General features: G+C 37.7%; 1 protein-coding gene across 4 annotated transcripts in view; it reads right to left on the bottom strand.

The window, feature by feature from the left end:
• FAM172A (family with sequence similarity 172 member A) overlaps positions 1–13709 on the bottom strand; it is a 256196-nt gene that overhangs the window by 97072 nt on the left and 145415 nt on the right. For all 4 annotated transcript variants that reach the window (XM_057372937.1, XM_057372946.1, XM_057372955.1 and 1 more), the window contains one exon: positions 11560–11679. In XM_057372937.1, coding sequence (XP_057228920.1) covers positions 11560–11679 — 120 coding nt within the window. The remainder of the gene's footprint in view (positions 1–11559; positions 11680–13709) is intronic.

Below are 13709 nucleotides of genomic sequence, written 5' to 3'. Positions count from 1 at the left end.
GATAAGGTGAAATAAGATTACTGAGGGTTAAATTAACAATGCCCTTTTTTTTTWAAGAATGAGATAATATAATCGCTGTACTTTAAAACCTTGTAAAATGCTGGCAGTTACGTGCCCACAGGGGTAGGAACTGAGAGGGGGGTGGTTGGGGTTATTTTGTTTTGAATTTTTTTAAGATATAATACTCCTGTCATATGTGTCATGCCACTCTAGGACAAAATATAATCCAGAGACTGACAAGCAAATAAAATGCCTCGGCTTCATCAAGGTAAAAACCTCATGCCCTTTCTATCCTGTTACTGCAGGTCACTGAGATCCATTATTAGACTTATTTTGCTTGGAAATGCAAAAGAGATAAATAACTAATGAAACTATTTATTTTTCAGGTATTTACAAGGCAATTTTACTCCTGCACTTTGACACATTGCATTAAAATAACAGCTCAATTCTGCAGCATTGRAAGTACAATTTTTCTCAATTAATATATGTGCAAAATGTATTTTTATTTCATGTTACATTCAGTCAAAGGCCTTAAAYAGAATTATTTTAACATTTAAATGTTGGTAATCATGCCATTATTAATGTTAAAATACTTCACTAATATACTCAAACAGTTATCTAACACATCTTGACTAAAGAGGGAAAATTCTAGCATAAAATGCAAATTCTAGATGTTTCTTATAGTACCACAGTTTGAGAGCTCCCTTTACCACCGTATGTTTGCATTCCTTTCACTCCACCTGGATTTGCAATGCCTAATATATTATTAATTTGCAGTTCCTCTGACTGATCCACTAAAGTGGTTTTAAAGTTTTGTAAAATCTCTACTGTTCCACACAAAACCATACATATACTTTTCACCTTAATTACCGTTTAACATAATATACTTGTGTAGTCTTATCAGCATTATCAGGTCATGTCATAGACATGGGGAAAAGTATGAAATAACAGTAAGACAACTTCCTTTTTAAAATGCTTTGTTCCATTAAAAGARAACGAATGCCAGAATTTTGAACAGCTCAATATTTCAGATGGAATAATCTAAATTCACCACAAAACTTGTAAGTACATACTACGTGTGATATTCCCACATCTATCATTGTATAAGCAAATATAAAACTCCTACTCTTCTTCTTTATTAGTGTTCCWATATAAATTCCAAGAGAACTGTAAACCTTCAGAATGTGACAATGTCATATCTTGTAAAATCTTCTCCAAACCAATCTAGACAGACAACAATATACAAAATTACATAAAATGCCATGTTTTTTCATACTGTAACTGCAGGGAAAAAATCCCACAACCAGCATACTCAATTGTTTGACTCTACGGCCATATCAACACACAGCCAGATGCAATGACCACATCCACATAAAGTGGTGCTCCAGAAATTTCATTTTCCTGTCCTGATGCAACGCAGCAAAAAAAGAGGCACCTTCTSGTAAGAGCCAGGTGGATTTCATAAAATAAAAACCAAGATGCACATTCAGAGAGGATTAAGAAGGCAAAGTCTTAAGATCATCAACCTGGATGGAGTGAAAAGCTACTAAGTCTGTCAGGGAAAATAGGAGATGTGACTTTTTATTGACGCAGCAGGAAAACACATGTACCAGCATCTCAGGAATTCACCTCATAAAGCCAAAAGAGAGAAGGAGTGAATTAGTTTTCATAAAAAGAATGTGATAAAGCAAAAATGTGCACTGTCAGGCACTTAAAGAGATTCAGGACAGAAGACATGACTCTTGTTACCATTGATGAATTTTCCTCAGTGTCTTGAAAAGCTCTGATGAGTGTGACATGGTTYAGACAGCAAACACCTCTGTAGAACTTTTAACTTCTGGGAAGTTTCTGCAACCAGTGAGGAAATAAATGGCCAGGCAAGAAATTCAGAAAAACTACTTGTCCTGAGTTCTGAAAATTACTGTCACAATCAACAGTGTGCTCTACACATTTAAGGAGATGGTTGTACAGAGATGTTGTCTGTCAGTTTTGAGAGATGCACATGTTGCAGTTTATCTACAAAGAGCTGAAAGGAGAAGTGATATGTTCTTTGAATATGGTCCTGTGCTTTGGCTTTTTTTTTCCTTTCAAAGATGGAATTTGAAATGAAAAATAAACTGATAAGTTGTACTGTCTTGCAGAATTTAAAACAGTTGAAACAATGCAGGAAAGGAAAAGAATACAAAGGAATTTACTAAGTCAGAAGGAAATTTCTAGCCAGATATAGGGACAGATGCCAAATATCGTTTTACTTAACATCTTCATTAATTATCTGGAATTAATTAAATTTGTAGGTGACATTAAAATGGGAGAAATTGCCAAGAGAGGTAAGACATTAAAGATATACAAAACAAGCTTCCAAGATTCACAGACCTGTAGCACAAAAGGAATTGTTATGACAATACAGTTTGTCATCCTGCACAACAAGGGCCACAACACAGCTAGATTTAATTAGGAAGACTGTGAGATAATATTGTTTGGGGGGTTGTTGGAAGGAAATAATCTACTACATTCAAATTTACTGCATTCAGTACCACTGAGGAAAGGAAAATTGAGAGCACTAAAATGCTTTGAGGGATACATGAAAACTAGCAGGTACCAAATTCAAAGAAACTTTTGAAAAAAATCTAATACCACTTCGGCTGCATTGACCAAAATGCTGAACAGCAGAACAAAGATATTGAAGTTCACTCTGAGCTAATTTTGTTAACTGCACTTAAAATACCAAGTTCAATTCTCAGCACACGGCCAGAGAAATGTTGACAAATAGAACTGAATTCAGATAGGAATTTTTAAAAAAAGGGGGAAAAAGAAAAACCAAATGAAGACCTAGTTATATAAGCTAAGCAACAAAGGAGCAAGTGGATGAAAGTGTGAGAACAATTGCTGAAGATCTTCAGGCAGAAATCTAAATGTTCACTGTGTAATGTATGGATTTTGGAACAATGCAAAGAGGTTATAAAAATATAAAACTAATAAGAAGATGCAACTCTAAAAAAAAATTTCCACAAATAAATGCATAAAGTGCTGTGCCTTTGACCACTAAATCTCTTATGGTACAACCATATATTTACAAGTAACTGGATTTCCAAATAACCCTAACTTTTTACTCATAGCATGTTCTTTGTTTATTACATAATTAACATGCCAACTTTGGTTTCAAACTAGAAAAGTAATATAAATACTACAATGAGATAAAAAGTAATGATGGGTGGTGCCAACAATTACTACTCAGTATAAAATTCTAGAAAACATGATCCTTCTCCTTTTGGAAAGAAGTGGGGAAGAAGCATAGGCACAGCTAGCCTCAGACSATGGCCTGAGCTGAATGAAGCATGAGATATCACATTAGCAAATGATTAAGAGGAAGCAAAATGTAATGAGACTGAGTACCTTGTCTTGAGCAAGGTAACAAAGAGGGATGAATATTCACAGCATGTATCTGTTCTGTAAGTGGCCAGTGATCAGGCTTACACTGCTGCCACTCTCTCCTGTCATCCAGCAGCGTGGCTAACAGGGCTGCAGATGAGGTGAGGAAGGAGATGCCTACATGGCATTTACACTAAGCCACCAAAAAATTTAAAAGGATATGCAGTTATGATGCTATGAACTGTGTTGCAATTGTTCATCACTCCTCTGTCTCTTCCCATTAGAGCACCCTTCCAGATTGCAAGCTCCTTAGGACAAGGCACTGCTATGTGATTGCTACCATAATGSAAACAGATAATAACAATAAATGTTAGCAACGGAACTAATGATGCCAGTGTATGCTTGTCAGCATATTTATTACCGCTGAGAATGGGCTAAAATATTTGGGCAATATATACATACAAATACATAGATGTGTACACGCACACACATACACACACATCTATTTTCTTCATATATCAATAAAAGCCAAACGTGATCAAGAAGCCGCTCCCAGTACAGCAAACATGTATATTTCAGGGTTTTTTTGCTCAATCGTTTAATTTCCTTACAGCTGCAAACCCTCACCACAGGACCTGCTATGCCTGTTGCTTTCTACCTCAAGCTGAAACTTTTGCATTTCAAAAGGCATTAGCAAAAAAGAGTCCACTATGTCCAAAAACAAGTCTGCTCCCAAATTCCTCTGTTATTCAAGATCAATGGGACAAACCCTGTTGTGTGTACAGTCTAGGGGTCAAGAGATTGGAGAATAGTGCCGGGGAAAAGGATCTGGGGGTCCTGGTCAGTGGCAAGCTGAGCCAGCAGTGTCCTGGCAGCCAGGAGGGCCAAGCGTGTCCTGAGGGACATCAGGCCCAGCAYKGCCAGCCGGGCAARGGAGGGGATTGTCCCGCTCTGCTCTGACCTGGGGCGGCCTCAGCTCCAGTGCTGGGGGCAGCTTTGGGGACTGCAATATAAAAAAGATACAAAGCTATTAGAGAGTGCCCAAAGGAGGGTCACAAGGATGGTGAAGGACCTTGAGGGAAAGCCATATGAAGAATGACTGATGTCATTTGGTCTTTTCAGCCTGGGGAAGAGACTGAGGGGAGACATCATTGTGGTCTTCAACACTGTCAGGAGGGGAAGAGTAGGTACCAATCTCTTCACTCACGTGACCAGTGACAGGAGTTGAGGGGAGTTTAGGTTGGGTATCAGGAAAAGGTTCTTCACACAGAGAGTGGCTGGGCACTGGAACAGGCTTACAGKGAAGTGGTCAAAGTACCAAGTCTGTCTGAACTCAAGAAGTGTTGGGATAACACTCTCAGGGACATATTGTGATTCTTGAAGTGTCCTGAGCAGGGCCAGGAGCTGGACTTGAAGATCCTGATGTGTCTGTTCCAATTAAACATATTCTTTGAATCTGCAAGTCAAAGTAAGGAGGAAGGAAAAAAGTTGTTTGCAAACATTGGTGTTAAAAGGTTTGACCTGGTTTTGCTTAAAATTCAGCTAATCCAGTGGAGTGAGCCTGGACTCAGAGAGGCATCAACTCCAGAAAAATTAATCCAGCTGTTTGTAGCGGAAACTATGCACTTGCATATGATGGCTTTCACAGGAACACAGACTCCGGGTCACACCAAGGACTGACAGTCTCAGCCAATTACCCACATAACTCTTGCCATGTGTGGGTCATGCTTGGCAGCAGCTTTGCCCCAGTCCTGTTCCCAAGCAGGACTTCCTAATCCAATGGTAAGAAACTTAATTCCACCCTAAATTTATTCACGACCAGTTTTAATCCATTTGTTCCTGTGCCAACATTGTTCTCTGGCTTATATGGCTGTCCCTCCCTGCTGTTTATTCTCCTGACGTATTTGCAGAGTGCTACCAATCCCTCTAAGCTTTCCTTTACCAGGCTGAACAAGCCATGTTTTTAAACTCTGTTTCTTTCTGCAGCAAATGCAAAACAGATGCTGAACCTTCTCTTTCTAGATACAGCTACCAAAGTTAATGTAAGAGCATTAGCAATTTACACAGCTCTTTTAAAGACTGATAAACCTAAAGGATATGGGTACTATCTCTATGGCTGTATTGATTTTGGTGCTTATGATAGGCAGAACAAGCCCATGTGCCACCATTTGACAGCAGGTCTGTGGATCCTTCATTGTTTCTGGCAAAATAGGCTTTCCATTGATCCAAGCGTACCAACACCTCTTCCCCATATCTCTTCCAGACTGACTTAATCCTCCCAAATGTCTCAGATTATCTCAGATTAATCACAGCAGCAGGCTGAACAGCATTACTACTTCCTTTCCTGGGGCAGAGAGAGCAAACAGATCACAGTATCACATTGACTCTTTTGTAACGTTATCTGGCCATTCACTTACAGCCATTGGCAATGAAGCCTGTTGTCCAAGGGCTTCTCTAACCCTGCTACTCACTGTTGATGAGATCACTCTTCATGCACAAATACAGATGCCTTGCCAATGCCTAACTGTCCTGAAGTTTGTTTATTTCCTGTACTTTGTGTTACTCCAGAAATTCTACTTCTGAATACCAGTGGTGATTTCATCACTTAATGAGAGGACCCAATTTCAGGAACACATACTTAATTTGTGTGCCCATATCTGTTATAGGAATACTACAAAAATCTGCATCAAGGTAGAGACCCTGTCCCTGTCCAACCCTTTTTTACATAACCTATCCCTGATTCCTCCATCAGCTTCTCTTGTCGACCGTCATTTCTCATTTGACCTTTTTCAGATGAATGAACATTTTTCCAAGAAGGATAACAAAGAACAGCTGAAATAAATAACCAAACAGAATTAAGATTTAATTTTTACATTCAGACTTGTTTTTCTTGTTTTTCACTAAGTTATACCCGATTCAAAAAGATGTTATTTTAAGTGTCCAACACAGAAAAATATGAGATCGAAACCAGGTAGTGTTGGGTGAGATTAACTCTCTGAAGACTGGACATACAAGCCAAGTTCTCATCAACCTACAAGACACCCTCCCACACAGCTATCCCAACTGAAATTCCACATCTGAAGAGTGTTTTGGTTTTTTTTGGCTTTTTTTCCCCTCCAGTTAAATGCTCACAAAGCCTTAAAGCACAGTGGTATTTTGCTTTTGTCTTCACAATAAAGATCCTGGTCATTGAGGTGTTTTCCTTCTCAGCTCTCTGCTTCCAGCTCTTTCCCATGCRTCCTACAGCCATCACAGATCTTATGCTATCTCTACCATGCATCAGTAGATGTATTTCGATTTATTCTGTCAGCCAGGGGAATTAAGAGTTGCATGTCCACAGTACCCACTCATCAATTTTCCTGGCAAACTAAATTAAAAAATAAGTAGATATATTTATGTAAGTATATATAAAAAGCCAAATATAACAAACCATTCAGTCTGAGACTTCAGGAAATTAAATTAATGAAAAACTAATGACAGGTTCACAGCCCAGTTATTAAGGTTCTTAAATTGCATTTTGCCTGTGCCAGAATACTGATGCAGCCTCAGAGACTTACAGGTAGCTCAGCAGGTGCCTGTCTATCATCATTATTATGGCACCTATCAGCACCAGTCAGGGCCAGGTCCTTGCCATACTCAGCACAATACAGCAAAATCAAGTGGCAGCACATTGCAGAGTATCTCAAAATGATGGACCTAAAATTATTTCAAATGGCCAAATTTGGCAGATTTGATGGAATTAAGACTCTACAGCGGATACAGSAATTTGAACAGTGCATTTTAAAGGCTCTCATTTTAACAAAGCTCCCTAAAAGGCACGCCCTTGCACCTTTTATCTACACCTTTGCACAAATTACCAATATATACACCCAATATTTTAGCCAAAAGACCACAGTGAATAGTTTATCACCTGCTAAAGAACCTACTTTCCTTCTCCTAATTATTACATTCCCCTGCGTACTTTGTATTTTTACAGCACTATGAATGCTGTAAGCTGGAGATACCTTTAATGATTCTCATAATTTTGTCATGATTCCCATGATGTTTGGGGTTTTTTTTAAGGTATCATTTAACTAAAATTAAAACAAAAAAGCTACACCTCTAGCTATAAGATTATGAGGTAACAATTGAAAATGCAGACTCCATGGTCTCAGAAATATAGGAAGCAAACAGAAGAAATTTTCCACAAAGATTCTCCTGTGTGGGTCTTTCATGCAGGCATTGACAAGGAAAAACATTCTTTTTAAAGCAAAATAATTGTAAACCCTCAMAATTTGGCAGAAAATCTCACAGGAGGCGTTGTACAAGAAACTTCTGATTTTCGTAAACTAAATATAAAATTGACTCCATCAACTTGAAATTCTCACTTTCTGTTAAATTTCATAAAATTATTATAAGCTTGGAGTTGGGAAAGTTCCACAATTTGCCATCAAGTAAAGCAAACTGCTTCTGAAAATAAATTCCTGACTACACTGTGAAAGTAGTCAGAAATAAGAAGCTGAGATGTGTTCATGAATCATGGCTTGAGCTTTTCAAAATCACTAATTAGCAATAAGCAAAACACAGTGACCTAACAATTATTTTTAGTGCTGTGCATTCAAAAAGTAATTTACGTGTAGATATTATCAGATGCATGCTTAATTTCAAACCACAAATACACAAATTTTAATTACTAAACATTGAGATACGTTCTAACATATGGCTTATGATTTGCCATTTGTAATTCAACTAATAAACAATACAACAAGAAAGTGTAATACATTTATTGGTGAAACTTTATTTCCCACACGTTTTCATCACTTTCCATTACTCCCCTAGTATTCCATGACACAAGGTACAGAAAATGTGTGTCTATATTGCAGTAACTGGGTAACAGTTTATATGTGTTTGAGCCTGATACTGCAGACTCACCTTATTTTTCTTAACATCTTGCAATCATAGACATAAGAAAATGYAGATCAAAAAGCTGCAAAGATCAATAAAATTTTTACTTGATGTGGCATATATTTGAAAATTGCAGCTAAGCTTAACTGGTCTATTTAAGAAGGACTTCCAAAACACAGCCTGATTTTTATCAGGTGAGATGAAATTTGGAACGAATTGGGGATGAATTTTGGACACCAAAGTTTTGTAAAGAAGAATGACCCTCCTTTTTATCGATTTCATATGTGATAGTCCTATTTGCTCTCTTTTCACTTTAAGCTTCCCAACAAAATGCATGCAAATCAAGGAGCAAGGCAGAGCAGCATGGCCTTTCCTGGGCTATGTCCCTCAGCAGCTTCAAACAAAGGAGCACCTGGATGGGTACTGCCCGTCGTTCTCTGCCTTTTCCTGGGAGAGTGGCAGCTCCTCCCAAACCATAGTATGAGCATTCATGAACAAGACTTTGCTTAATATCAGGTTTCAACGGGTTTTTCTGTTTAATGCCAGAACATTCCATTTTCATCAAGAGCCTTGCACCTTGATGAAGTGGCAAGCCGTGGCTGGGATGACTGCAAGCCACCATGACAGACCTTGCAGCACTGAACATGGAAAGTTGATTAAAAAGATATTAATTGAAAACATAATTTTTTAAAAATATTTTTTGCTTGTTTTCTTTTTCCCAGCAGGCAAAATAAAATTCAGAGGGCTCAGGCAGAAACCTTCACTCCAAATTAAAGCCATATGCTTCACACTGTTCTCCTGTAAGAGGCACAGATACAGAAGGAGCAGCTGTGCAACAGGTCTCCATAACGACTATAACCTACAATTTCATGAATCAGTTAAACCAAAAACTTGCAAAGGAAGTGTAGAGGTGGTACAGTTGCTATATGGTGTAGCTGCTCTATCAACCTCATCATCACCCCCACATGAATCACAGAAGAAAGTGAAGTGATCGAAAATGTATTTGTCATAAGACAGTAATTGCCTATCAGCTGCTCCATTTCTTTTTGGAGCTCATTGCAATTACTAAGTGACACATGGATATAAAGTTTAAGAAAAACGAGATGATAATAACAAAATCAAACCATACAAATTACACTGTGATAAATAGTTCAGGGTTTATTTCAATGATATGTCCCTCATTGTATGAATTATTTAATCGGACTGCTTTCACTAGAACTCAAATATCAAACTACCTCTGCCTAAACCAGGTGCTAATATACTTTGATTTTTTAGAAGAATGTTTGGTTACATTAAAAATACATCTCAGGTCTAGTTTTGCATGACAGGTATGTGATGTGTTAATGGATATGTATTATATTCTTCCTCTCAGGCATGCATCTCCTACAGAGATGGCAGACTATAGAAGCTGACCCTTACTGAGACCATCTTGTCTTTCTGACAAAGGTCCTTTTTAACTTCTTACTTACTGGTTGCTTCCTGGGACTGATAAAAACTTTCACTCAGCTTGTGGTAATTTCACAGGCCCTGAGCACCCTGACTTGGAAGCCCCAAGATCAGATGTCAAGTCTTGTTCTGAAACATCAGTGTGGTTCATATTAAAGTAGAACAAAAGTGAAGAAATATCCATAGGTGTGACAAGAGAAACAGGCAAAATGGGAATGACACCTTGGYCATCTGTTACCCATGCCACCTCAAGCCATTGACTGAAATTGGATGGAGAAACTCTCCAAGCCTCCTTCACATTAGCATTCTGTTCAGGAAACACTGAGAAAGGTCTCCAGTGGATTCTTACTCCTGCCCTCTGCTAAGTCTATGTATCTCTGGGCATCAGGTGACCCAAACAATGCAGTTTTACAAAACCTACAGAAATTTGGTGAACACTTTAGTTTGGATCCACAAGTTAAACCAGAATAAGCTGGGCTAAAACCTAGAGCAGTTGAAAAACACAACTCAGGAAAGCAAAGACAGAACAACTGCTCCCCAACCTTTATGGCACCGCAAGAGCAACAGGCACATGCAACACAACCCATTTTTTGCCCAAAGATGTGGTTACAGAATGAATTACTCACCTTCAAGGTCTCTTAAAAATTTAGTTTTGAGACTATTTATTGAGCAGGTAATAAAATAAATGTGAAAAACAATCAACAATCAACTCAGACAATTTCAGCAAAATGAACTGTTCTCAAGTCTCAAATCTGTATACATCAAGCATATTTTACACATACTCTTCCAGGGCCGTAGAGACAATTAAAATGACATTAATTTCAGAACCAAAAAAAGAGGCTGAGGAAAATCTGAAGTTCTTAAAATAATACAAGTGGTCATGGTCTGGACTGGTATTGCTACTTGGAGCAGCATAAGATTAAAACCACACACTTATGCATGTTTTTTCTTAACTAAGGCATTCATCTTATGTTCACACACATCTTAATCAACTTTCAATTAGATTAAACTAATGTATCCTAGACAAAAGATTTACATATATGTCTGCTGATTCCCATGCCTGTAAAACCAGTTGTAATGTTCTGCAATTTACCTTTCCACAAAAAACAGTACCTTTACTTTTTTTTTTTGTTTCCTTCAATAGAACACGTTCTGATTACACTAGCRTTTGAAAATCACACAAGGAGACTGCAGCTACACTGACAGAATGGTATGTAAGTTCAACAGGCAATTTGGTAAACCAGATGGGGTCAAGAGATCTGCCTTTCGAGAAAAGAGTGAAAGTCTGACAATCTGGATATTCAGCAGTCTCAGCACCAGATGTAGAGCAGCTTTAAACACGGAGCGGTTTTCCCCACCTTATATCACTGCAGAGCCTAATAAATGGGAAAACAGAAGCCTTTCCTGCAAGTTCTGCAGACCTTTGTAGAAAAACTGCCAAAACTGAAAAAAAGTGCCAAATTTCCCTCACTTTCAGTTCCAATCTATTTACAAAAAGTTGCATTTGCTACCGTGACTTCACTTTAAAACTGTTCTTTTATACCCTCAGTCTCATTTGTCCTCTGGTCTTTCTGCCCCACAGCAGAAACAGGTGCCTTTCAGTACACAATCCGGACAAGGATCTACTGTGTTCTGTTTCCTCACAGTCTTCCAGGTTCACACATACTCAGGACCTTACTGTTTATCTCAAAATCAGGAAAGATGCAGGGACCTTCTGGTTGCAAAGAAATCCTGACCGACCTGTACATGACCACCAGTTCATTTGGTTCTACCTGGCTACTTTCAAGAAGGTGATCCCAAAGAATGTACAAAACCTTTGACAGTTTTTAGGAAAGAAGGCAATGAAGAATTCACACTTACCAACTCCACAAAGGCAAGTCCACCATAACTGTGAGCAACAAAAAACACATTCTCTGCAGCCGACTGGGAAATAAAATGGTCCCAAACATAAATGGCATGTTCTTCTGGAGAGCCATTATCCTGAAAGAAATTATGTTTGTGATAGTTTTCTTTTAAAAAATGGAAATACTCTCTAAAAGCAATGTGTTCCTGTATGTTAAAATGTTTCGTTAAAGCAAACATCAAATGAATACACACTAGTATAAAAAAAAGAACAGATTTTTTCATCTAAATAAAGAAAATGCAAAATAGCAATTTAAAGGCAGTAAAACTGTTGGKTTTTGAGCTTACTTTAATAAATATAACAAAAACTATGCATCTGCAAAATTTTGTGTAAATACCATGATGACAATTCCACTCAACAGGGAGGCGTTCATGGGAACTATGAGCCACAGCTCAGATTCTTCTGACACTTCTTCATCAAATATTTGTTCACTGATGGTTTGTTTAAAGTATTTATGCCTTAGACTGATAAAACAAATAAAAACAAATAGGAACAATGTAAATACATAATCATAGAATAATTTAGGTTGGTAAAGACCAGTAATTTCAATTTGGGTTGCTTTTTTTTCATATTATTAGCCACTGCAAACCTAAATTGAGATTAAAATTATGGTATTTTCAAATACTCTTTTAAATGTTACTTTTTGTGACTGCAGACTATAAGACAGTGCAAATAAAACACCTCTTGACTGGTGGCAGCCACTACTTTGGAATTTTTAGTATTTAGAGGACCACTTTTTCTTACTATTGAAGATTTTGCCAAAGCCTGCCTATGTAAGAGTCACTGAATACACTAGAGTGACACACACTGATTTTAACACACTCTCATCAAAACTCACAGTTGTGTACTCCTACCTTAGAGGGTCTTGGAAACACTATACCCATCTATATTTTCTTTATTTCCCAGGTTTTTGYGGTCATAACTACAAATCTGGTCTAGCCTCAGGTGACAAGACTAAGATGCTTTGCTAGGTACCCTGCTTCACCAGCATTTCACACACCCAGGATAACAGTGCTGGCTCTTTTCAGGCTCTTCAATGCCAGAAAGAGCTGATCAGTCAAGGTCATCTAATTTCCTAAAATTTGCATCCCTTTTCCCTTTGCTCCACCAACAACTTCATATCCTTAGGTGACTCATTTCCTTGGGAAAAAGGAAGCACAAACCACTAAAAGCTACTGGCAGTCAGAAGCTGCTAATCACACAGTGTGAATTACTGAAACTTTATCAAGAATCTTGAAGTGATCTAGATCTCAACTCTGCAACTCAGTTTTGGGGATTTAAGCTCTTATAAATGTCTAAAATTAGTGGGAAGAGACAAAACCAAGTAATGTGGTGGATTTTGGCTTTTACTTCTATTCTTATGCCCTGTTTCCAAAGTTAGAGTGAGATGGCTACAAATCTTTTATGGATCCTGACTCAAAGGTTTTAGAATAATGACATGCTTTTATGCTTTTTCACTATGGCAGAAGTGATTTAAAAGCCAGAAAAACCTGGATTGCTCTTAACCCTGGATAGATTCTGCTCTTCATTGACTAAGACAGAATGTAGTTTTAACTAATTATGTTTTACCAATTGTAAACAACCTCAGTGTGAAAAGGGACTTATTTGAAAACAGTTTGTTGCTGTTTTGAAATATGATTGTACAGATAGGTCAAGGAGGTAAAGACTCCTCTCTTTGTGAGGAAAGAGGGAAGTTTGAAAAAAGAAATTACATAAAGTAAATATGACAGCCCAATTCTTAAGATAAAGCTGAAAAACAATTTGAACTGGAGTTTCCTATGTAAAAGTGACATACTCTAGCATATGGATGGAAAAAGCATAAAACCCTGGGAAAGTTTTAAAATTACTAATTTATCTAAAAGGTTTACCTTATTTATATACATAGGAGGTGCTTGTTTTTCAATAATAATGTTACCATTGTACTCTTAACAACAATTTTTGTGTAGGTAGCCAATGCTGCTTAGCATTCTGGGGAAAAGAGGTGGTTGTTTCTGCTTAATATAGCATTTTCAGGTTACTTTATATTTATTATTCTACACCCTGCTGGCAAAAGCACACAGTTTTAGATTCCACAAGACTAAGACACCAGCAAGAAGCTTCTGAATCA

Source organism: Malurus melanocephalus, unplaced genomic scaffold (genome assembly GCF_030028575.1).
Source record: "Malurus melanocephalus ecotype Western Australia unplaced genomic scaffold, MMel_1.1 scaffold_7, whole genome shotgun sequence".
NCBI lineage: Eukaryota > Metazoa > Chordata > Aves > Passeriformes > Maluridae > Malurus > Malurus melanocephalus.
The sequence above is the reverse complement of the archived record's forward strand: the minus strand, read 5'-3'. Positions and strand labels throughout refer to the sequence as shown.